This window comes from Curcuma longa, chromosome 9 (genome assembly GCF_044706935.1).
Source record: "Curcuma longa cultivar G26 ecotype Majalengka, Jawa Barat chromosome 9, ITB_CL_G26_1.1, whole genome shotgun sequence".
Lineage (NCBI taxonomy): Eukaryota > Viridiplantae > Streptophyta > Magnoliopsida > Zingiberales > Zingiberaceae > Curcuma > Curcuma longa.
Window position 1 is genome coordinate 8,771,863 of NC_133869.1, and position 25,649 is coordinate 8,797,511.

The window sequence follows — 25,649 nt, forward strand, 5'->3', positions numbered from 1 at the left end:
TTTTCTATACTAATGAGTGTGATGATGAGCATCTCAACCTTTGAAAATTGACACATTAATGGGAGTTTCATGCAAGGAACATATGAGGAATGTTCAAGAAGCATGAACATGATATTCAATTCAATCATATGAGATGTCAAATAAACTAATGCAATGGATGCATTTCAGATTTGGTTAGACAAATACATAGGATGTGAACCAAAGCTAGGTCTTTAGGTCAAGGGTGGTCATTTGAACCATTTAATTCATTTTGAGATTTGTGTCAAACTTAGGGTTAGTAAGAATTTTTAGAGAAAATCTATTTTTCTCAAGTAGGTTGGGTTAGTCAAACCTTATTGCAAAATATGAGAATTTTTGTAGGTTTGTGGGAATTTTAGTGTAGTTTTGAAATTAAGTGACAATTTCAAAAATCAAAGTCGACTATTTTAGAAACTAGTTGACTAGGAAAAAGTAAAATTTGACAAAGATCATAAAATGTTGATCGTCTCTGTGAGCAATCGATTGGGGATGATTTTTAGTCATCTAGGACTATGCTGAAAAGTTAAATTGGGGTTTCAGCTTTGATAATGAAAATGATTTTTCGAATTGGTCAAAGATTGGTATTTATGTATATAATCCAATGGGGATTTGAAAACAAGTTGAGGGTCATGTATATAACCTTGTTAAGATGTTCCAATCTACAATATTGATAAGAGCAATTTGAGATGTCACCATCGCTTATGCGATTTGCAGATTATCTAGAATATTGATTGATAAAATTTAATGAGTACTTGAAATTTTTCAAGCTACCGTTACAGTTGCTTACACCGAACGACCAACACCTCCTCTATCCTGCTCTAATCCAATAATAGAGAATTGATAAAGTCATTGCTTAGAGTAAGGTTTTGTTAGTTTCAACTTTATGTTCAAGAGGGGGATGTGTCGTTGGGAGTAACTGCCTCTTGAAGACTGTTGATGACATAAAATATATTATTCGTCGGAGAAGAAGTTAGACCAAAGCTACATTTGTTAGGTTTTCTTTAATCACCCTTTCGACATACAATAACCTAAAAAGGTCAGCGGATATGAAACTTGAATGGAGCCACGATTTTAACCTATGCTCCCTTACTCGTTTTCTTTGACAAGAAGTTGCACTGTTTGACGGAAATATTAGGTACCGATTCTAACTTTGTCAGTTTTTCTCCATTCGACTTTTTCATGCAGCAAAAAATCACCCTTCATTGAAAAATAAACTGCACTATTCATCGATTGTCACCTTTGATTTGGACGAAGGTTGTTTTCTGTGAGAAATATTTTGGAATGCGGTTCGGAATGATCTTTGCTTCGAACATACATGACATTATCGTGCCAATGGGATTAAGGGTAAAATGATAAATGAACCCACGATAGGGTACACGATTTAGACAATATCCACCTATGCGATTTGAGAAAAATACATAACCACTTACGCAGTTTGAGAAATTACTGTTAAATTAAAGTTAATGAAAAATATTTTTAAAACTATGGGAGCTGAATTAAAATTACATGGGCAAAAAGTAAAAGCATGCCTTTTATTTTTGTTATCGTGAGAAGGATATCTCAGTTTTAAAAATAATTTAAACCACCATTTATCCATTTTTTTAAAGCTATATTTGTTCACCGTTATAGTAGATTTATAATATAAAGTAAAATTATTTATACTTATTAAAATTATTCCAACTTATCAAATTGTCTTTATTATTATTATATTATTTTTATTTAAAATTATTATAACATATAGCAATCTTATTTAAAATTATTATCCTTTGTCGTTTTCTTACCCAAAATATCTTCGTTTTGCCGCTTTTCCTCTCTCTCTCTCTCTCTCTCTCCTCGCAATGGCCTTCTTCCTGCAGCGGCGCAACTTCGATCATCACCGGCGGCGGCGGCAACAGGAACAGCAACAACAGCAGCAGAATCCGCAGCAATCCATTCCATTCAGGTTTTGAACTTTTCTCCTCTCCTCAATTTTGTGTTTCTTTTCTCCTCTCTTTCAGTGGACGAACCCAAAATTCCGTAATTTCCAAACCCCTTCTCCGGCAAAAGCAGAAACTTTGTGCCGATTGATGGCCAAATATCGCCCCTGATCTCCTTGCCCAATGCTGCGAGTTTCCCCGACCCTCCTCGCCCTTCCGGTAATCTGCTACCTTCGCTCTTTTTAGGGTTTCCTTCCCGATTGCTTCTCTTATTAATTTTTGATTAATCGCAGTCGTTAACGTTATGGGCCTTGCACCTGGCGCTACGGTGGCGGCGGACGGATGGGAACCGAGGACGAAGCGGCTTAAGGAGCAGGATTCGCTAGATAACTCGCAGATAGCGTCCATCGATTTCCTGCAGACGGGACCGGTGTCCACAGGGCTGGGACTCTCACTGGACGACCGGAGAGTGGCAGTCTCGTCTGGGGAGTCGCCGCAGCTGCTCCTCCCGATTGTCGATGAGGGCATCAATCGCGAGTTGCAAGGGATGGAGGCTGAAATGGACAGCTTTATCAAGATTGAGGTATTGACTGTTTACTGTAGCGTTTGCTATAGGTTAAATTCTGCTTCTTAGTTTATACTTATTGTTGCTCCATTTTCTCCATGACAGCATTTCTTGATTTCTTTGTTTTGTTATATTCCAATTATGAAGTTAGAGTGTGAAGTTAATGTGATGCATTCAATATGGCTTCATCTTTTGCATTATATTCTTTCAACTCAAGTGCAAAAATGATATGACCGCCTTTTGTAGCACGCCGAGTTTGTGAATTATTTGGTTGTTTTTGCCTAGATCAGTTGTGTGCTGAACAATTGTTTGTTTTTCTTACTGATTGCCATTTAAAAATCACCAAAGAAATTTGCTTCTCGTGAGGGATTCATCTATTATCGATGTTCTACATCTGTGTTCTCTCATATGATAACAGAGCAATGTGTTTAGTTCACTAATTATATAAGTAAGTGTAAAAAGTCTCTCATCATGTTGACCATTTGTTACAAACTGATAAGAGCTTGAGTTTCATACACTGATAACAGAACATTCATGATTTTTTTTTTAATCTTGGCAATGGTGTGCCATTTTGAATGGACCATTGTCACCTGAGATATAAGTTCGTAGTGTATAATTCTTCTTGCATGTTATTGATTTGTTTTTAAAAGCCCTTCCCTTTTGAAATAATGAACCATCATTGCTTGCTGATTGCTGGTAAATTTGCTTGTGCCTCAACAACATCTTAGTAGGACAGGTTGTTACTTCGAACATCCCACTCTCCTGATGAGCAGAGAGTTGATGTTGCAAACTACATGTGATTCTTCATAAAAGTAATTCTTTCTCTCTTGGAGTTGGTTTTCTCGAATGATATCTGTTCGCTTAGGTGCTCATGTTCATCACTGTAGGTTGTTAGTCAGGTTGAAGTGTATACATTAATGATTATGCATATCCTTATGTACGATGCTGCATATTGAGTGTTTGTAGTATCATGCACTAACAAGAGTTGCTCCCAAACTTCTAGGCTGATCGTCTAAGACAATCAATATTAGAGAAGGTTCAATCGAAACAGTTACAAGCTCTTGCATTGGTTGAGGATAAGATCCGCAAAAAGATAAGTGAGAAAGATTCAGAACTGGAGAACATGAACAAGAAGAACATGGATCTTGAAGAACAGATGAAACAATTGTCAGTAGAAGTAGGTGCCTGGCAGCAACGTGCAAAGTACAATGAGAACTTGATCAACTCGCTGAACTATAATCTCGAGCAACTTAATGCTCAGAACAGGGACAACGAAGAAGGTTGTGGCGACAGTGAAGTTGACGACACAGTCTCTTGCTGCAATAGTGATGTCAATTTGCAGCTCGTGTTAAAACAAAACAGGAACTTGAAGGAGACTGCTTGTAAGGTTTGCGGAGTCAAGAAGGCTTGCATGCTTTTATTGCCTTGTCGGCATCTTTGCTTGTGCAAGGAGTGCGAGAGCAAGTTCAACTTCTGCCCGCTATGCCAGTCCTCAAAGTTCATCGGCATGGAAGTCTATCTATAGTGAAATTTGTCGCCTATGGTGGCCTACTTGCTCTGTGTCTAATATGTTGGACTACTCTTATTGACGACTTGATATATGCTAGAAGCTATCAATTGCTGTTGCATGCCATGCTGTAATGGGTATTGTATTTGAAATCTGTAAAAGCCTCCACATGATGTGAATCCAATCTTCCACAGAAGTTTAGAAAGTCTATGAGTGACTTGATAGCAAACTCAGTTCAATGCATTTTATGGTTTAGGGTTTTAGGATTTGATGATACTCCAAAGAGTTTCAAGATTTATGCTTGTCTCATGGTATGTTCACTTTTAGGGTATTTGATTTGAAGCTCATGGAGTCATATATTAATTTTGTGTTACGATTGTCAAATATATATGTGATGATTATTAATGAACTGTGTCAAGTGTACAAGTGCTAGATACTTCAGTAAAAAAAGGTAGAATCCACCACTTCAACGGTGTCACACGGTTGGCTCCATTATATTTGTTAGGAGGTAAATTGAGAAGCTGCAGTTGACCATGATGAGGAAGGGTATTGTTTGGCTTCGTCGAAATTTGATCCTTATTTACTTTAGTAAATGTGTTCTGTCGTAACTAACTCAACTATACTTCGGAGGTTTGAAGTGCCAGATACTTCATGTTATTTTAGATAGTATAAGATTTTTCAAAATATTTAAAATAGTTTTTTATCTGTTAACTACTATCTATCTAGTGTGGGAGAATGCTTTACAATCACTACGAACATTAAAAAAATAGTGCTATTTATGTCTATGAGATATAAAAAATATTAATTATATGCATCTTTAAATATATTGATTGTGTTTGAATACATTGTATCTCTCTAAATTTTATTGGAATTAGAGATAAGATTTCATAAAATATTTGAAGTCAGTTGATTCAATCATTGAGAATGATGATTTTACATAACAAGATGATAAGTCTTATTAGAAGATTTATAATAAAAAATTATTTTAAATTCTGCATTAAAATAGCATTAATTTATTTACATGATACAAATGCAACTTAAATAAAAAAAATACAATAATAAAAAATAAAAATCTTACCTTAATGCAAATTGTTATAGTATTAGGGTGGTGATAATTTTATTTCTGAGATATAGCTGAGTTGGTTACGACGGGACAGACTTGTTGAAGTAGACAAGGGTTGAATCTTGACAAAGTTAAGGCAATGTCCTCCCCTATAGTGGTCAATTGTATTTTTTTGATTTATCTTTTCATAGATGATCGTGGGACTGTTAGGACGACAGATTTCATCTTCTGGTGAAGAAGAGTGGTGGTAAGTTTATGGCTGAGATTTGAGAATTGAGATATCTAAACCCAACTCAACCCAGTCTAGCCCAGCCCAACTTTGCCGTATCGGGCCTGTAGCCGGCCCATTTAATGTTGCTAGGCCGAATCTTGGATATTCCCAAGCATCCAGCAAGAGTCGGCCCATTTGCTTTCCTTTTCCAGTAATCGCCGTCCTCGTAAAAGCTGCTCCGTTACATCGCCGTGGTTGTGGAAGCACGCAGGGAGATGAGGGGAACGGGCATGGATCACGCGGAGGCGGCGCTACCCTCTGCCTCCCCTCCCTCCTCCTCCTTCTCCTCCTTCGCCTCTCACTTCAGGTGAACTTGCGAAGCCCTACTCTCCCATTCTCCTCTCGGAAATCACTGATCTTGATTCTGTTGCGTGCATCGCCTACTGCAGCCCTGGGCATCATTTCTACGTCGCGGTCGATCGGCTTCAGTTCAAGATGGTACGCTTCCGGAACCCCGCATTTCAGAAAGGTCAAAGGTGTGTTACTCTTAGTGGGGCTCAATTGGACCTAGCTTGAATTGTGGATGGCAGGAGACGCTGTTGGATCTTCTAGGGGTCGCAGGGCGCTGCCAGTCCCTCCCCATCGTGATCTGCTGCAGTTCACGCGACGAGCTGGATGCAGTCTGCGCTGCCGTATCCAATCTCTCCTTCATCTCCCTTACCCCATTGGTACGTGATCTTTCACCTTAAGATAAGTTGGGCGGGCGTTAAATGACAGATTTTTGTTTTGCAGAAGGCTGGCTTATCCTTCCTTGGACTTTCTTGGTTATTTAAATTGAAGTAGGAACAATTTTTTCATACTTACAGAAACAAATTCTTGTTAGAAATACTGGCATCAGAAAGCCCATCAGAGAAACCTAAAGCGATTGTTAATGTTGTAGCTAAGGAATTGGGATCCATTCATAAGCTATAGTCAACTGGGCTCCATACCGATGAACCGTCCATTTGTCAACTCATGCCTCACAGTTTAACATGATGCATTCCATTTTGTTTTCATAATTATGATCCCTGCAAGATGAGACAACAAATAACAATATGATTTTTTTCTTATATTTCTTATATCTATAGCTCTAAGTTTCTTCATTTCAGTTCTTTATAAACTAGTGGGTAAAGATAGTCCTCTTGCATATTTATTTATATGTGAGATGGGAGTTAACAGATACATGCTAATTGCTACTATTAGGTGTTGGTCACTTGCTGAACAATTTTCTTGTTTTCTTCAGCAATTGCTAATTAAATAAGAAAATTATCCCTATATACAAGATCACTATGGTATTACTTGCTCTCCTGATGGGAATTAATTGTATCAATGGAGTCCTAAGAGCTAATTCTGTTACTTTTTGAAACTATACTGTTTGGTTAGATGTAATACTTTTCATTTCGCTATCGCCATAAATTGACTAGTAAGAAATAATATTGCCTTTGCAGTATAGTGATTTGGCTGACAATGAGCGTGCATTGATACTGGAAAAGTTCCGCCACTCCAGTGCTGGATGGAATCAAAACAGTGGCCTTTTCCCAGGGGATGGTCTGGAATCTAGTAGTGAAACCAAAAAGTCATGTATGATAGTTGTAACAGATGCATGTCTGCCTCTAGTTGGCGCGGGAGAGGCACCTCTTTCTGCTCGTGTCGTAATTAATTATGAGCTGCCAACAAAGAAGGTGAATTTTCATGCTTATATGCTAATCTCTTCAGCATTTTAGAATGAGAAAATGACTTAGATTCTGAAAGAATTATAGGAATTAAGGACCTTAGATTCTTAGCATCTGACAGTGTAACTGAATTGTGTGTTTTGAATAAAGTGAGACATAAATCTAGAGAAAGCACGTTCATCCTATTCACTTATTAGCCAGCTCACAGTAATCTAGAACATTTTCTGAACATGTCTAACCATGAAACCAACTTCTTGGCAGTATCAACTCATAGCAATGCAGAATGTATAATGTATCTTTGAGTAAATGCTGGAAGCAACCCCATTTTATCAGTTTAAGCATTGAACTCTGACAATATCCGAGAATCATTTTTGATCTGTAGTTGTATCATACAATTATTTGCAGGAAGTGTACTTGAGGCGAATGTCAACCTGTTTGGCTGCAGGTACTCATTTTCTTCCACTTTTCATTCACCAACTCACTCTTTGAATTCATAGCACTGATCTAATATGAGCCGGTTCAGATGGTATCGTCATCAACATGGTTGTTGGAGGCGAGGTGGTGACACTCAGAGGACTTGAAGAAAGCAGTGGCCTCATTGTTGCAGAGATGCCCATAAATGTGAGTTTAGCCTTTGGCCAACTTTTTTCGTGGCATCCATTTGGTTAACATTGAGTTTTTCATTCTGCAGATATCTGAGATTCTATGATATTATTCCTTGCTCTACCTTTTGGAAGCCATTCAGTTTCACTATACATCAAAATTTTTCCTGTTTGTGGCCGTCACGAAAGATTCAACAGAGATTATTTCAACTGACATGGTTAGCTAATTAATCTTTGACTTTGAGAAGAAAATTTGCTTTTGATATCATCCATGATCTTGGCTGCTATTCTAGGAAATGACTCTTCAAATTTGGAGAAATGTATGTGCAGTGGCTTTTGATATTATTTTAATAGGGTAAGTTTTTCTATTGGAAAATTAGAGTGCAATATTTTCTCATGACAAAAGTTTGAGAACTAGATTACCATTGACAATAGTTTTGAGCCTCCAATTAATGAACTCTGAGAATCCCAACCTTGCAAGTTGTGGAGCAACCAAGCTAAAAAACAAGGACAAACAAATGCAAGAGTTGTGATCCATCAACTAAGGTCGATCGATTCCTTCTCAAGCGCAAAGGAATTATGGGACAAACTAATTAAGCTTCATGAAGGTTTGTTAGGCTCTTACATAGCCAAGTGAGAGGTTTTAATATATCAATTGCATGAATTCAAGATCACCTAGATGTATACCCGATTTGAGAAGATCACTAACACTCCATGGAACAAGTGAAAGACATAAAACTCTTTCATAGTTTATGCTAGGATTCAAGTATCTCATATGGTATTGAGAAACCAACTTGCAATTTATGATAGAGCAAACATAGGATAAGATTGTAACAAAAGGAATTGTCATATATATTAAAAGTAGAAAAACTTAGGTCCTTAAGCGTTTGTCGATCAACCAAGTTGGACCTAACTTATATTGCATTTCAAAAATTATGATATCATGACAACAAGTCTACAATGCGGCAACAAATTTGAAATTCTTTTTCCTAGTTGATTGACACATTAGAGTTGTTGTATGGTTATTTCATTGCTTAATTATGATTCCTTAAAGTTTTTCTATGAATATCTAATAGTTTTTAGAAAAACACTAGTAGTGTTCTTTGTGAATAGTCCACTAACAAAATGAGCAGTCGAATGATAAAAAAATTGAGTCGATTGTTCATGGTATAGAAAGATGAAATTTATTTTATCTTGACATATCTTAGGTTTCTGTCTTAATATTGTGCTCACAAATATGACATATAGATGTTCACAATCTCCAAATTGCATGAATAAACTTGCACACCTTATATAGATGTTCAAATATAAACACATAACTTAAATCATATTGCCAAAACATCAAAATACTATAGCTAACCAAACAACAAAGAGAGGAACAAATATCCAACAATCACCCTTCTTTTTATGTAAATTGGTGAAAAAAAAACAAATAAAATCCCTATATAGAAATTCAAAACACAACACCAGCCTCATGTTGTATCTTGATGAAATACTTGTGTGCATGGGTCCATACTCTAGAATATGACATTTTCCTAACATACGAATTCAAGGACCGGATAAGGTGAAGTTTTGTGTTACTCCATTGGCAATGAAAAGAAAATGTTAGGAAGATTTGAGAGGACAGCTTATCCAAATTCTTCTAGCTTGGCTTCTCAGAATTGGTGTACATCTAACACAAACTACATTATATCCTTTGTGTTGATCATCTTGTTTTATCGGAGGATGTTGTTCTCAATTGCATACAAGATGCTCAAGTTACTGCATCTATCATGCTCCGAGATTCTATTATGCCTTTGAATGAGCTAGCTAGATTTCTACCTTCTAGAGCACTCCATTGTTAATCTACATATTGGGTTGATTTATCAATGTTTTTTAGTAGTCGATACCAATAAATATACTATGACAAGTGAAGTGATGTTAGAGATGATTCGACATCACCAAGGGATGCCAAACTTAAACTATGAATTTTTTCACCTAGATTTGTGAACTTGAGACCTATACAACATCCATTAGAGACTAGATAACTCATAGAGATGGGAGAATATTTTCTTCTTAGATAGAGCTTCCTGCTAGAACCAATAAATTATTTCAAACAGGGCTACTGTACTGCATCTATAGTATAGAAACACAACAGTTGGAAGTCCTCATTCCCTTCTACATTTATTTTGAGTCATGTCTAATCTTTTTCAATCTCAATACATGTCAGGAAGACCACTGTGGCCAAACAAGTGCCCATGGGTTCCATCATTCAACACAACTAATAGTTTGTTAAAGTAGAATTTCACAATCATTAATAGTGATATATCAACCCTCTTAAAGTAGATTCAGCCTACAACCATGCATCTAGAGCTGCTGCTAAACCCTAAACTATCAAAAGAAAACAAATTCATCTTGGATATTTTCATCATCAAGAAATCCTTACCTGTCAAAATTTTCCAGCCCTCATAAATTAACTCTTTGTTATGTAGGGAGCTTAAATTTAGAGGCTGATAGATATGTGCATTAGCTTTCAACCATACACCTACAGTTAAGGTTGTAAATGAACTAAACAGTCGTGAGTAAGCTTAGTATTTGATTTGACAAGAGCTTGTTTATATTTGTTCAATATATACAAAGTCAATTAAATGAATAAGTTTAAACACATATGTGTTTAGTTCATTAATATTCATGAATAAAAATTAAACTGTTCTTGAATAATATCTAAGAATAAAATTTGTGAATCATCATTATCCATAAAGTTCTTATCAAACTTGCAAATAAATAAAAACCTCTTAAAACGAACAAACAAGCTTGTAATATCAACCTCACTAATCAAATAAACAAACTTAAAAATGTAAAAGTTTTAACTATTCAAATAAACTCGAATTCAGAACCCGTTAACATCTAAATGAATCAAGTTCAAGTTAAACTCGAATCAAGCTCAAGCATGTAAAAAAACAAGTCAAATTTGAATAACCGTTTTTATATAGCTTAGTTCATTTTAGGCTCTCCTTTTTTTTTAACAAGCTTGAACAACACAAAACTTAATAGAGCTCTATCCACAGAATATAATGAGGGGAAGCTAAACCTATGAAACAGTTGCTCTACCTGTAATATTTACATTAGCAAGTAGTCCTCAATCTGAAAGTGCCAGATTTGTAGATTAAATACGAGGAATAGCATGAAGTCCAATTCCATTATCAAATTGAGCAAACTTTATTAATCCTTTCGGCACAAAATCTGTGCCGATGGGGCATGATCACGTCGAGAAGCTGTGATCTGGCGGGTTCACAAATTTGCAATTAGGGCAAGACAAGGCCGGCTTGCTCATCATCACCAGCATGTGGCAGCGGGCGCAGACGCCCGCCACCATCTCCTCGGTGTCGGAGTCAGCGCCGGCGTCGGCGTCTAGCGAGGTCCACAACAAGGAGGGACCTTTGATGTCGCGGTGGGAATTTGGGCGCTTCTCCAGTGGCAGCGCCCGGGGGGACCTTCTGGGCGGCGAGTGGCTGCTGGAGAGGTTGAGCTCGAGGTCGAGGCTCAACGGGGCGGTGGCCGGCGGGTCTAAGATCAGCCGGGGGTCCATCGCCGTCCGCCGCTGCGTCCTTGTGTTGTAGAAGTGGATTTCGCCGGACTGGTATTTTCCTCCGCAAATTATCATAAAAGGACAGTATCTTAATTTAATTGCACCCACGATACTACATATGCTTCTCTTTTTTAAATATATGGAATTAACCAAAAAAAGAGGAACGCATATAGATATTTGTATTTTGAAAATATACAAAATGACCACTGAAGATTTAATTATCCCATACTAAGGCTTTTGCATCACGCCTCCAAGTTTGATTATTTACAAGTTAGTCACAATGTTTGCCAAGTTATTTTCTTTTGCTCGTAATAATCCATCCTTATAACCTTGTTTATTCTTCTTCTTCTTCTTCCAAAACTGAATTATGTATTAACTGTTTACCTTTATGTCGAGGCACCGTTGCCAATCCAAAGGCAAGGGAACATCGAGAGTGAGCTCGATCTCCTCTTTCTCCACCTTCATCTCCTTGGCGAAGAAGCCTTCACTCTCTTCACCATCTCCCCCCATCTTCCTCTTCTTAGTGTAGAAGAAGTTCTTTTGCAAGGACACCATGGCGGATGGAGCTTAAGCCAATTACTCTCAAACACTACTCTCTCCTTCTACCGCTAGTGGCCGGGGAGCTTGAGCTTTAACTTATATAGGATTGGATTCTAGTAAGCAAGAGTCTAATGCAACATACCATAGTAGAATATCATCGGATGGCCCACAAATTTTACACCTCTCCTATATATGCACACATACATGTTTGTTTGTTTGTTTGTTTGTTGTTATTGCTATTTTCCTTTGTTGTTTGCTTAATGTCACACACAATCTAATCTTCATTTGCATGATCTACTTGTCACAAATTAAGCTACTAATTAATTAAGCTAACATACATGTTTGTTTGTTGTTATTGCTATTTTCCTTTGTTGTTTGCTTAATGTCACACACAATCTAATCTTCATTTGCATGATCTAATTGCTTGTCACAAATTAAGCTACTAATTAATTAAGCACACATACATGTTTGTTTGTTTGTTTGTTGTTATTGCTATTTTCCTTTGTTGTTTGCTTAATGTCACACACAATCTAATCTTCATTTGCATGATCTACTTGCTTGTCACAGATTAAGCTACTAATTAATCAAGCTAACTCCCCAACATAATGAAGTGAAATAGTAATGGCATTGTAATGGTTGGTGTGCATTGTAGAGGCTATAAATGAGTGGTTGTAATGCTTAAGAAGAAGATGAAGGCATGCAGTTGTAGTAGTAAATGCAGCAGAGCTTTCATTAACTCCAACCTCCCCTGTTCTGGTCTGCTTCACCAAATTTAAAGCACCCATTTTAACACCTTAATTTAAAACTATTAGGGTGACACCTCAAATAAATTCCCTGCTGATCTTTTCTTTCATATGCTGCTTCTATTCGATTTGAATTGATTTAATTATATTCGATGATATTTGTTTTACGTAATAAATTCTACACCTTAAATCTCTCTGTTAATTTAGAACTCCTCTCCCAAGTAGGTTACGTTGTAATAGTGTATGGAGAGCTTTTTTTTTTACTTGTAGTAATATCATTGGAGCTCAACTGTCAATATGTTTGAGTGATCTAAAAAATGGTCATCCGAACTACCAACGAGTCTTAAATATCTTAAATGATTCCTTTATGTTCTTAGATGACCACTTTTGACACTAGTCAACAATAGAGTCATGTGATCCACCCCTACATGCTGACTGATACAGTTGATTTTTACATGTGGTGTTGTTACAATAGGTCACGGGATTGATCCTCAGCGTGTGCGAAATGCCTCGTTGGTTCACTAATCCACCCCTATGCAGAAGGCCACTGTGTTGGGCGAAACCTCCCCCTCCCTTCTAGATTGTGGGATAGTCCTAGAGGAACCTGGGGACGAGGGTCATTAACTTTTGCTGCAACAATTTGGGACATGTGAGCCCCAAAACTTCTTCAGCTATAGGTGGACTTGTACAAAAAGGAGGGAGTAGTGCATGTACAACATCGCATTGGAATGAATATATCGTAGTAGGGCTGTTGGAAACTAAGTTAATTGTGGCGACACTGTAGAAGATGATACCTATAAGCAAGCTTTCCACACAACCTGAATTCTACTATAGTATAGGAGGGCAGCAAGTACTGAACCAAATTGCAGCAATTGGGAGCAACAATTTGTCAATAATGGCATGGCAGGATGATAAGTTAGGTGGCCGACTACTTACCGGCTATGCTATGATAGGACTTCACAGTTGAGTCCATGAGACTGATTGGGATTGAGTCCATGAGATTGATTGAGATTTATCATTTTTTTTTATGATAGGACTTCACAGTCCTCGGGGTAATGGTGCAACGGTAGGACATCCGGATTGTGACCTAAGGATCTGTGGTTCGATCCCCAACTACAGCGTATTTGTAAGAATTTTCTTTCAAATGGAGAACGCAATCAAAGGATGTTGGGCATCTGGATTGGCCGCCGTATGCGCTTCTCGATTTACCTTGGTGGTCGGTAGGAAACTTCTATGGGACCGGGTCAATCACCCACAGGAATTGAGTCCATGAGACTGATTGGGATTTATTTATAATAGGACTTCACAGTTGAAGTGTCTTATCCCAAATGGTAAACATAGAGACATGTGTTGCTTGAGGTTTCGGGTTCGAATTCTCTTAGCAACATGTATTTGTTGACTGAGGTGCTGTGTGATTCAAATCTTAGCAATATGTATTTGTTGGTTGAGGTGCTATTGAGGCAGTATGCTCTTATCAACATAGTGGTACCGTGCCTCCATTAAATCTTTTAAGGGATTTTCTGATATGGAGACGTTTCGACGGTGGGGCCGCATTACAGTTTGGTTGAAATGTCTTATGCCAAGTGATAAGTCTTGAATGGATAATGTGGCAGAGGATAGAGATCAAAATGTCGATGAGTCAAGAGGCTTGGTCAAGATGGGATTCGTCGTGTTGATGCGGCAGAAGATAGGCCTCGTGCAGCTGATGTGACGATCAGATAATGCAATGAAGTGAACTAGGTGAGGTTCAGGCGACCTAAAACCCCATTCAGGCGATCGGAAGAGCAAAGTCAGCTGTTGAATTGGGATGGTTTGTTGACATGGCAAGTTCGATCGATCGGTAAAAGGGTTCGATCGACCAATAGATCAAATCTAGATCCGATTATCGATGCAACCGAACTAAGGGATCAATTGACCAAAAAATCTATTTAAAAGAAAGCTCCATCAGAGGCTTCAAAACATCAATTCCTAAACCCTCAAGCCCTAGTCTTGTGCAAAAGCAACGTCTATGTGCCATTGTTGGTATCCTTTGTGCTTTAATTTCTTTTGTGCTTTCATTTCTAAAAAGGGTGATAAATTGTTACCTTACCTTTACACTTGTAAGAGACTTTCTCCGCCTTTGAACAAATTTTCAAAAGGAGAAATTTAATTGATTGCCCACTCGTAAGCAATCCACGATCACGTATCTTAAAGTAGCAGCCGATGGTTGTTAGAAGCTAACTTCTGTGCAAAAGGTATGTTGTAATATTCAATTCTTCCCCCTATATGTCTCTCAGACCCTTGCCCTCTTCTTCCCCCATGTCTCTCAGACCATACTCTTGTCATCATCTCTATCCTCACTGATTAGCAACGGATCAACAAGCCATTTAAATTTTACAATACGTGGACCTCCTTCCAAGGTTGTGGATGACTCTAGTGGAGGGAGGGGACACCAGAATATGGCCTGAGCTATCTAGTAGATTCAAACCAAGGTTGAAACTCTTAAACCAATAATAGCATTACCATCTTAGAAAAAGGGCTAAACAAAAATTGGAGGAAATGCAAAGGTTGGCACTTGCCTCAAGTGTCATGGCTGCTGAATATTCCAACACCCTTCATAAAGCTACTCTGCTAGTAGAAGCAGAGGTCCTATTCTATTATTAGTTAGTGTGACAAATGCAAGTATCTAAAGAACAACAATCACAACACCAACTTCTTTCAAGATCTTGATCTTGTAAAAAGAAACAACAAACACAACACACACTATAGTAGGATTATCGAGCTGAGAAATAAGGGGCAAGGCAACACCACTAGCCTTCAGAAAGTGGCATCTGATTTCGTTTAGCATTTCCAACAGCTATTGGTCACTTCAGCATTAGATAGTGAGTTATTCTTCCATGGTCTAGTGGTCTCACAAGAGCAAGGGCAAGTAAAGTCTCGAGTTGAGGTCTCACGAGTTTAGTCTTGAATATGAGCTCATGACAAGTGAAGTCCCAACTGAAGGTCTAGAAAGTGAAGCACCTAGAGGAGAGTTCCTAGAAATTGAAGTCTGACAAGTGAAATCCCAAGATAAGCTATTAGCAATGAAGTGTCGATTAATCCTAAATAAATATGACATTATAGGAGCATTGCAATGACTCTGATGATCCTCAAGTAAAGAGGTTGACATTGAAGAAGGAAGGCCATGTTCATAAGTACGAGCCACCATTAACTCCCCTTCTTCAATTGTCTTCAATGCTGGTTCTTTGCTCTCACAGCTACAGAGCCATCAATCTTGCCACCAGTTGCAGTTAAATGCATCTCCTACCTCTTGTGCTCTTTAGGCATGCCATTAAAAGATTTAACCGTCGCACCGCGATAAGGTATCAGAGAATTAATGTAGCATATAAATGCAGGAATAGACTGGAGCTTCATGAAGAGACTAATTAGCACGAAAAGGATCTGTAGAGTTCATCCCCTGTTGATCACACTGAGCTGGAGATTATGGCATTCTTAGAATACTTCTACCACCAAATCTTACAAGTCATGTGTCAAAGGTATTAATGAACAGTTTAAGTCGCTTGTGCATTTAAGAAGATAGTTATTGCTGTCAACAAATCTGGTGGGAATTAAAACTTGAACTAGTTGGCAGTAACAACAGTTGATAGTTAATAAAAATTCACGAGTACCAAAATGATGAAAAAATAAAACTGTTTGATAACATGGACATGGACATGGACATGGACATGGACAGGACTTACGCACGCTTCGGAGGCACATACGGGATATTGTTATCAGAACAAATACCCTGCATGAATGATAAAATATCAGACCAGAGTTGAAAGTAATGATATTTCCAAACATGCAACAAGATATGTAGGGGTTCTTACAAATAACATAGAGTACCTGGTATTCTTCGGGAAGTTCTTCAGAGACGGCGAGTGTGTAACATCCAGGAATAAACTTCCCTGCCAAGTTTATAAGGTTATAAGTTGGTTCATGAATGAGAAAAGCTTTCATGGTTTTGTTTGCCAGAAGCTTATGCAGTCATTGACCATGTCAAAACATAGTAATTGTATAAGAATCTGTTGAAAAAGATGACATCCAGCCTAAAAATTGTACCGTAGCAATTAGTCCCTTGGAGAAAGAAAGGGATGAAATAAGTTCGAAAAAAGAAGATGATAGTGAGAATTTTGTATTACATATGGATTTCCTTTCAATGAAGTCCTCATTGAACAAGTAAATATGATTCCTTTTCAATTTTGATATGGAGCATATATGTAACTTTAAACTGCTCTGAGATCCCTATTGAGGTTAAGTAATTTGGAGACTTAACAATGAATCTATAATCTAATTTCTTTTCTATTTATTTATATGTAAATCAATATGTTGACAGAGTAAGACAGAAGGAATATAAAAATCAAGATTAAAATATTAGTAGAGTAAGTCAGAATCAATTATTTTTCTCCAAATAAAAAAGCACACAGTCAGATTGATAGTTTGGATGACAAACAAGTGGGCATCAACATAGAACAAAATCACCCTTTTTACTACCATTATTATGATACCAGCAAAGTGACCAATGCATATCTTGGTCTATCAATATCTTATCCAGTGGAAACAATCAAGGTCACCAACATTTTAAAATAATAGATGCATTATAATCACTAGCTCTATTGTGAGAGATGAAAGGATAGCCACATTTCAAGCTCCCAGATTCACAATATCATCGCCAGTCACTAATGAATCACAAATAGAAAAATAAAATAAAATCACAAAGAACTAGAACAAAAAGAACCACGAGATTTTGGCCATTTGTACGTGTATAATATTTATCCAGCCATTTCCTAAGCATAAGACGAATGCCTTTAGAGGTATCACACCACCACATATCATTCAACAACGGGTGGTGAAACATGATGTTTCAATATAATCAATGTTAGGAGACATCAGAAGGATGAAAATAAAGGATTTAAGGAAAAATTTCAAATAGAACTAAGAACAAACCTAATACCGTGATTTTTCAGTAGATTCATTTATTGGATCATTTACCATTTGACAGAATAAGACAATTTTATTATCCTTCCAAAGTTACCTGAACAGTTTGCCAAAGTTTTCAAGTACCATGATTTTAGTTTTTTTTTTTCAGATTATGGTTACCTCAATATTTTTGGCACTAACATAATACCTCAGAGACTTAACATAGCTTAATAAATTTCAAAGCTTGCTCAAACTAGAAATAAATGGATGTGTAAAACTTACAAATTGTTTACTTGTATTGGAGATCAAAGCTACAGACGCATATCAGTATGTTGGATAAACAATAAATGCTAGGATGGGTGTAATGTGGAAAAAAAAACCAGCAGAGCATCAGCGTCACCAATTATGATCACCAATTATCCTTTGAATAGTACGTTACGATTGCTCATCAACATAATTTTAATGCATTGCAATATGATTGCTAAGAGAATTTAATTACAAACCTGACAGATACCAGGTCTGCAATTTCATGATAACAAAAGAATAAATGAGTGGAAACCTGACTGTTGAAAATGAGTTCAATATAGTATTAAAAGTTTGCATCAGGAAACTACTTATAAAAGCATAAACATATTTATGAAATTAACTTGGGCACAAGTTCTCCTTAATGTAACAGTGACACTTGAAACTCACCTATTCTTAACCATCTAGCAGCCCAACTTCTACTTGGATCCATCATTGATATAATCCTGCAGTGATATGAACCATTTATTACCCTTGCTAGTTAAAATTAACACAAGATCAAACATCAGTTTAGCTTACACAACAAGATCAATTCAAATAAACACGTAAACAGAACTACATGAAATCCATGAAGAAATACAACAAAATCCATTGCAATTATACATAAATGAAGGATTTAACACATCAGTGTAGTTAAAAAACGTGGTTTATCCTAGTCAACTTTTTAACAGGAAAACCTCAAGATACAAGATCAAAAATACAAAGTGGCAAAATAGCCATGTATGTAGAGATCTTAATAACTCATTTTGACAATTGTCATTAAAGTTATTACCAAAGCCAACATAGTGCCTTAAGCTTGCAAAGAAAATTCATGATTCTTTCTTTCAAGATTTTTCACAGAAATCAAACTTTTAGACAATCTAAGACCAGAACTAGATTGTAGGATCATTTTAAACTTGAAAAGACTCAGTATGAATGACCATATTTATTTAGAAGTATATTCAATCCATTTTCCTAATTTACCTTCTTTATTCTACTGGTTTTCCCCATTCTAGTACTCATCTCTATGAATGTCAATTTGTAAGACCACACTATCCCAGGCCAGCAAGTAACATTATTGACAACCAGAATTAGATCATCATTATAGTTGAACTTCCTGCTAAGAAATAGTACTAACTAAAATCAGAGGTGGGTCATCCAGTTGAGCATGATAGATTTGCTAAGTAATTTAATAAAGCTAAAGAAAGAGGCGGAGATCAACATAGGTCAATACAACATGCCAACATCATAAAGAAGGTGAAAACACGGTTTCATTCAGGACAAAAAAAAAACTGCACCATGTTTACAGCATCAAAGAAAGAAGAGTCTTTTACTAGTATCTAGTTTAAAATTTTTAAGGAGAATAGAAAACAAAACTGATACCCTAAGAATTATTTTTAAACAAAAAATGATAACAAATAATTATGAGAAAAAGGGATGGTGGCATATAAAAACCTAGCTTCAAACAAACATGTGTAGGAGTCATGAATTAGCACGAGTATTCTTCAGTGCATAAACTAGCATTTTATATTTCATTTGAAAATTTTAGAGGATGAAGATATTGAAGGATGACGTGTGAACTTTAATGCATAGACTAATTCAAAGATTTCCTATACACACTCTCAGTCTACCATTTTATAAGTGAATGGAAGAGCACAAGTCATGAAATATAGATGCCAGATAGGTTGTGAGAATGTGTCATTAATTCTCATATATTCTAATTAAATTACTCAAAGGGTAGGTTATCAATGACTTGAAACTGATCCATATAAACCATATATACCAAATGCATTGTCCAGGACCATACTGACATATAAGCAATTTTGTTTTACTCATGAACAATGTCATTATGTTTAATTAGAGTGCCTACTATATATAAATGCATTGGATGTGAAGTTCTTATTGATACAGGTTTCATATTTGATGGATATATTACTAAACAAGAAGATACTAATCATAATATCGTTAATAGGATAAATAATAGATGGTTAAGACAAAAAGGACTTTTGAAGTGAGTGATTGCAATGCTCTCCTTAGACTAAAACAAAATTACTATAAGATTATGGTACGGCCTTCTAGAAATATGTAAAAAAAAAAAGATAAATAAATGAAGATAAAGGACATTCAAATGTTAAGATCGATATGTAAGTCAAGAGTAAATAGGTATAGTTCCAATGATAAAATACAAGAAAATTAGTTGAGATGATATGAACACATTCAAAGATGACCAATAAATTGTTTAGTTTAAAGAGTTGAATAGAATGTAGTAGGTCAAAGCTTTTACACTCTTGCATAAAGCATAATGGAGTGAAATTTTCATATATTTGACTCCAAATAATTAGGGAAAACACGATCTGCTGATGACGATTATATATGCATATAGTATTAGTGGATTAAATATTTGCAGGATAAAACAATATGCAAGAATGATAGGAAAGCATATGACTCACCCCGTGAAGTTGGGAGTCGTACAGTTGACAACGTTGTCATGCTCCTTCTCCATCTCCAAAAAGGGGCAATTCTCACAGCCGGATTCCCTGAACTGAATCAAAGTGAATGAATCAACTTCAGTACAATAGAAGCCAAAAGATATAAAAACATTGGTTAGGCAAGCATAAAGGGTTTGAGCACGAGAAGGAACCCTAAATAATACCTGGTCGTAGGTCTTGACGAGGCGGCAACGGAGGCAGGCTCTGAGCTCCTGGCCGAAGCTGGTCGGAATCTGGGCGAAGCTGGGTGGCCTATCGTCCTCCTCCTCTCGGAAGTAATCGCTTCGCTTCCCGCTCCCCATGGCCGCCGCCTCCGCCCTCACGCCAGGGCCGACTCCAAGAGTTCTTAATCGTACGGGAAAAAATTCGTTTCAGCCCCCAGAACTTTCGAAATGACCTCTACATATTTAAAATCACGATTTGCTCTTTAGTTTTTATTATCTAAAATAATTTATTAAAATCAAACTAATTAAATTTTTTTTAGATTTGATTGATTTCTATTATTAAAAAACTAAACTAATAAAAATAATAATTAATTCGATCGAATTAATTAATTTTTTTAAAAAATTAAAATTATATATTAACATTTTTTAATAAAAACTTAAATAATTGAATTAAAAATTAAAAAAATATTAATATTATTTTAAAATTAGTATTTAATAAAAATTGATTTAATTGATTTTTAACATTATAATTGAAATCATCAAAATAATCAATATTTAAAAAAATAAACTTCAAAATAGATATAAAAAATAGCTGAAAGGGGATAAATCTATTTTTAAAAAATTGCACTGAACGTAGACCTTGTCATTTCTTTTCCCCAACTGGGCAACCCATTTGGACTCGGCAATCAAGCGATTCTTTTTCTAACTTGGACTGTCAGGCATCTCGACCGTCTCGAGAAGTACTCGACTTCTCCTCTCAAGCACTTACACTCAGGCAACAGACAAGAATCGAGCACATGGAATCCCAACTGGGCATATTGCTTCCTAAACTCGGCGCTCAAGCAGTGGCGACCCACGCAAGAATACTCAGCAACTCTGTCAAGTCGATACTTGACAGCTCGGCTCCGCAGTCGCCTTCCCGACTCAGTAGTCAGGCAGCTCAACTAATGACAATCCACTCGGGCTCGGGCAATACCGCTCAGTAGTTCGGCGAACAGCTACAAGATCAGCTCGAACACTCTATAACACTATCAACGAAGCAAATCGGCCTAACCCAAGCTAACAGCTTGAGGTTATTAGTTCAAATCATCTTGCAGATAAGTTTAAAATTATATTTATAATTTCAATTCAGTAAATTCCTCTCTATCTCCGACAAATATTGTCTAACATACATACGATATAGCAAAATAGTATCCAAACTTTGAATCATTTGATCATTATATGATAATATTTTATATAATCATCAACACCTATCATGTTCATATAAAAAAAAAACTCTCTAAACTATCTGAAAAGGGACAATAATCTAAAGTCATTAGGTGGCATGATGAGATATTGCAATTTAAAATTAAACTTAAAATGAACGGACGGATTTATGTTTGAAACACACAACTTACAATATATGCCATAAATTAAATCATGCCCAAAGTTTCAAGCCAAGAATTAACATCATAATAATCATCATCATCATCATGGTGTATTGTCTAAATTAAATTGCCCAAAGAAATCATCACTCTTGAGCCTATCACCAAAGTCCAAAATGAGCTAGGAAGCCACAGCATAACAATAACAATAATAATAATAACAGACTGAAAACATGTATGATCAAACGAGTGTGATGTTGCTCCCACCACCTGGGGGTTTACGGACTCCTCCAAGATAATCTCGAGATGGAGCAGCACCCTCCCCCTTGCCAAAAATGTCATTCCCAGTCATCTCTCTCAGCTTCGCCTCGCTCACTATTCTCTCTCCGCCATTGCCAGCTCTCATGAACTCTGCTACTTTCTCAGCCTGAATTTTCTAAAGAAGAGAGATTCAGCAACACTACTGTCATGTCGAACTAAAGAAGAAGAAGAAGAAGAAGAATGGCATCAGTGGATCTCACTGGCGGAAACTCTGGAGGTGGCGGCGGGGCAAAGATGTCATGCCCACTGAGTTCCCTGGACTTTGCATCCGACACTCGTTTCTTCGACCTCGGTTCTGCAGATTCACTCAGCAGACTTCCATTCAGCTCTCTCTGCTTGGCCATCCCAGTGAGCGACACCGACTTGTTCTTGGAGAAAACAGTACTACTGTCGTCATTCGCAGCCGACAAGATGTCACTGCCAGCCATTAATGACCTGAAGAAACAACAATATTATGAAGGTTAATTGAAGCAAGAGAACACTAGCTAGTGGTTATAGAGGTGCTTAGTTCATGGCCGCCATGCATTGTAGGGGACTAATTAATCTAAACCAGTAGGTTCTCTTCTGTTGGGAATATATCTAGCTAAACCCTATTTAGTCCGAGATTAGGTGGTTGGTTCATTGAATTTAGCAACAATATCTTTGACTCAACTAATATTAGTTGAAAAGTTTGTATGTACATGCAAACCCAAGTCAAGAGTTTAGGTAAAGAACTTTGGTATTATCCAATGTAATGTAATTAAAAGAAGAATAAGTAGTATATAGTTCAACAATTATCAAGAAGATTAATTGAAATGCAATTTTCTTCTGTAAAAGGTAAGGTTTAAGTTCACATGGTCGGCCGGCCATATATGAGGAGGTAAATCGAGAAATTGCAATTGACCACGACTAGAGCTGTCAAACGTGACCAACTGCAGTTTTTCGATTTACCTTCTCACAAATGGTCGTGGGGCCGACTGTGGCGAGTCGCGGGTAAGGTGGCGGATTCTAACTTTTGCAGAATAGAATTTACCACCTAAGTGGCTTCCCACACGGTCGACCCTACGACTATCGGAAGAGGTAAATCGAGAAGCTGTAACTGACAACGATCAAGGAGGATATTGTGATTCAATTCAAGAAGATTTGTATCGTCCAAAATAATTATAGTCAAAGTTGACTATTCTTAGTAGCTATTCGAAATATGGATAAAATATCCTACTACATTCTTATACAAAACATATTCTTCTCTAACAAACAAAGTGATATCAAAGCATGATTATTAGAGATCTATCGGGGAGCTTTCTACATTTTCAAAGATGACATCATCCTTTAGATACAAAATCCAAGTCCATATTCAACCATTCCAGCCGTCTTCGGTAGATCGATCGAAGCTTATAAAAATAGGCTCGATCAAAGGCTTCGACATCAAGTTCTCATACGCCTTCCACTCTCATCTCGTACAAAAGCTTTTACACTGCGACGTTGTTCGATCCGCCGACAACGAATTACACTTTGATCTTACTTTACTCTTAGTCGATATCTTTTCACTTTTGTAGTTATTATATCTCTTCATGCTTTAAATTCTAAAGAGCGATAAGCTTGTTACCGCATCTTATTTTTGTAAAGAGATGAATCTCTTTCTCCGAATAGTTGTTCATAGAGAGAAATTATTATTGAATTGTTCAACCAAAGCAATCAACAATCATGGATCTTAGACTAGCAACCTGAGAAACTGTGAATCAAGTAAAATCAAATAACTTATTATCTTTTTGTTTACATTTCTGTTGCTTACTCTTGAAAAGAAATTAAAAATGAGTTTTAAACAGGAAAATGACGCACGCTATTAACCCCCCCTCTAGTTCTTCTCTCGATTTTACAATTGATATCAGAACAGGGCACTTTAAATTAGTGCAATCACCATTTGAGCAAATTTTTTTGTTCATTTTTAATTTTTTTCACACTACTAATTCAAGATTGAATCTTGGTACATTTCTTTAAAGTTTTTTTTTGCAAGAACTGTAAATGTTCCGTAAAGAAATGAGGTCATCGATCCAAGTAACAACAACAATAATGAGCGAGCGTCAATTCACCTGCCCCTTCCTCTACCCACACTCACGGCCCCAACACAAATAAGAGGGAGATTTTGGTAGCATTCTTAATTCTTGAGTAATTGAATGTGAAGTAAAGCAAGTAACAATAAATGAAAACAAGCCTAAAGAAGAGCTCCCATCTTATAATTATTCTTATTATAATTCAATCAAGTGTTGTGCACTTGAGCTAGTAATAAGAGTCTTCGTGTGGGGTCAAAATAATTTTATAAATATTATATAAATTATTTTGTACTAAATATAATTTTAGAATTTATTTATTTATAAGCTTGGAATGTCAAAAGGTAGGCATGCTAGAGCACCAATTAATTCTAAGACCAACAAGGTATTTTCTCTTCTGTAAAAGATGGAATCTGTCACCCTAACGGCCCCACACGGTCGGCACCATTTGTGAGGAGGTAAATTGAGAAACTACAATTGTCACGATGGAGGAGGGTATTGCTCGACTTCGTCGAGATTCAAATTCTTGTCCTTTTTTGTAAGTCTGTTCTGTCATAATCAACTCAACTATGTCCCAAAGACCAACAAGATATTTTCTAAAAAGATAGCTTAGATGGTTTTCAGACAAGGCATCAAAAGGCACCACCGTCCCACTTCTAGTGGCACAAGGAGACTAGATGTGACTTGGCTTCTTCATACGTTGACATCTTCAGATAGACACTACAATGAATATATTAATATTAAAAGCCATTTATGCTCTATAATGGATGCTCAACTAAATTTGTCAGAGTTGACTACAACTCATCATCAAAAGGCATCTGGAAAAAAAATAATACTTAATTTAAATTTTATATATTTTAAAATACACATTTTTTTTGAATCATCAAAGGGAAGAAAAGTCCCATTTTAATTTTTTTATTAAAAGAGTATATTACCTTACCAGTAACTCATATATAATTACTAAAATGTTCTCCAGTATCATTATCATTATTATATTCTATCTAAATCTTCAATCTAAATTTTGAATCAATCTTGTAGCAACTACGATTTCATAATTGTTACAACATGAATATTAAATGAACAAATCGAACTTGTGTTATAGTAGCTACAAAACCGTAGCTGCTATACAATGTGAATGATAGATAAATAGGATTGAATCTGTATTGCAGTAACTATGAAATCATAGTTGCTATAACGTGGATATTTTTAAACATATTAAGTATACAATACGTCGATCAATTCAGGATTTAATTATTTAAATGGAAGATAATAATGAAAATAATATTGAAGGGTAGTTGGATAATTATACATAGGTTATTGGTAGGGTGATAGTTGTTATAACACACTTATCTGTTTAGGATTTAGACAGGAGATAATAATAAAAATAGATCAAATTTAGGTTATAAAAGCTATAAAATTGTAGCCGCTATAATGTAAATGATAGATAAATAGGGCTAAGTTCATATTTTAGTATCTACGAAATTATAACTACTACAACATTAAGCTTAGTTATTATAACGTGTCGATTAGTTCAGGAGTTAAGCGGAAGATTCAGACGACGGGAGATAATAATGAAAATAATATTGAATAGTAGTTGGATAATTGTACATGGGTTGTTG

General features: G+C 36.4%; 5 protein-coding genes across 8 annotated transcripts; 2 read left to right on the top strand and 3 right to left on the bottom strand.

The window, feature by feature from the left end:
- Nucleotides 1-1,811: 1,811 nt before the first annotated feature.
- LOC141834812 (putative BOI-related E3 ubiquitin-protein ligase 3) lies at nt 1,812-4,211 on the top strand. Its single transcript, XM_074722180.1, has 4 exons — nt 1,812-1,960; nt 2,068-2,153; nt 2,228-2,517; nt 3,503-4,211. The coding sequence occupies exons 1-4, from the start codon at nt 1,857-1,859 to the stop codon at nt 4,022-4,024; spliced, it is 1,002 nt and encodes a 333-aa protein (XP_074578281.1). The 5' UTR covers nt 1,812-1,856; the 3' UTR covers nt 4,025-4,211.
- A 1,297-nt stretch (nt 4,212-5,508) lies between these two features.
- Nucleotides 5,509-12,377, top strand: LOC141835275 (uncharacterized). Of its 3 annotated transcripts, none has more exons than XR_012602365.1 (8): nt 5,509-5,647; nt 5,730-5,778; nt 5,871-6,008; nt 6,768-7,001; nt 7,398-7,437; nt 7,516-7,613; nt 7,684-7,812; nt 12,270-12,377. XR_012602365.1 is itself a non-coding variant. In XM_074722710.1 (7 exons), exons 1-7 carry the CDS (start codon nt 5,556-5,558, stop codon nt 7,699-7,701), a joined length of 669 nt encoding a protein of 222 aa, XP_074578811.1. In that variant the 5' UTR covers nt 5,509-5,555; the 3' UTR covers nt 7,702-7,962. The 3 variants fall into 3 exon arrangements, 1 of the variants encoding a protein (XP_074578811.1); XR_012602366.1 differs by lacking the exon at nt 12,270-12,377 and adding an exon at nt 7,888-7,962; XM_074722710.1 differs by lacking the exon at nt 12,270-12,377 and having other exon boundaries at nt 7,684-7,962.
- LOC141834504 (uncharacterized) lies at nt 10,754-11,717 on the bottom strand. Its single transcript, XM_074721825.1, has 2 exons — nt 11,547-11,717; nt 10,754-11,210 (listed from the first exon to the last, which is right to left on the bottom strand). The coding sequence occupies exons 1-2, from the start codon at nt 11,715-11,717 to the stop codon at nt 10,836-10,838; spliced, it is 546 nt and encodes a 181-aa protein (XP_074577926.1). The 3' UTR covers nt 10,754-10,835.
- A 3,586-nt stretch (nt 12,378-15,963) lies between the features above and the next one.
- Nucleotides 15,964-20,521, bottom strand: LOC141835241 (transcription elongation factor SPT4 homolog 1-like). Its single transcript, XM_074722671.1, has 5 exons — nt 20,319-20,521; nt 20,116-20,207; nt 18,077-18,132; nt 16,310-16,371; nt 15,964-16,211 (listed from the first exon to the last, which is right to left on the bottom strand). The coding sequence occupies exons 1-5, from the start codon at nt 20,454-20,456 to the stop codon at nt 16,161-16,163; spliced, it is 399 nt and encodes a 132-aa protein (XP_074578772.1). The 5' UTR covers nt 20,457-20,521; the 3' UTR covers nt 15,964-16,160.
- A 1,316-nt stretch (nt 20,522-21,837) lies between these two features.
- On the bottom strand, nt 21,838-22,436 carry LOC141834323 (uncharacterized). 2 transcript variants are annotated; one of them, XM_074721699.1, is made up of 2 exons: nt 22,204-22,436; nt 21,838-22,109 (listed from the first exon to the last, which is right to left on the bottom strand). In XM_074721699.1, exons 1-2 carry the CDS (start codon nt 22,429-22,431, stop codon nt 21,924-21,926), a joined length of 414 nt encoding a protein of 137 aa, XP_074577800.1. In that variant the 5' UTR covers nt 22,432-22,436; the 3' UTR covers nt 21,838-21,923. The 2 variants fall into 2 exon arrangements, with proteins under 2 accessions (XP_074577800.1, XP_074577799.1); XM_074721698.1 differs by having other exon boundaries at nt 21,838-22,118.
- Between the last annotated feature and the right edge of the window lie 3,213 nt (nt 22,437-25,649).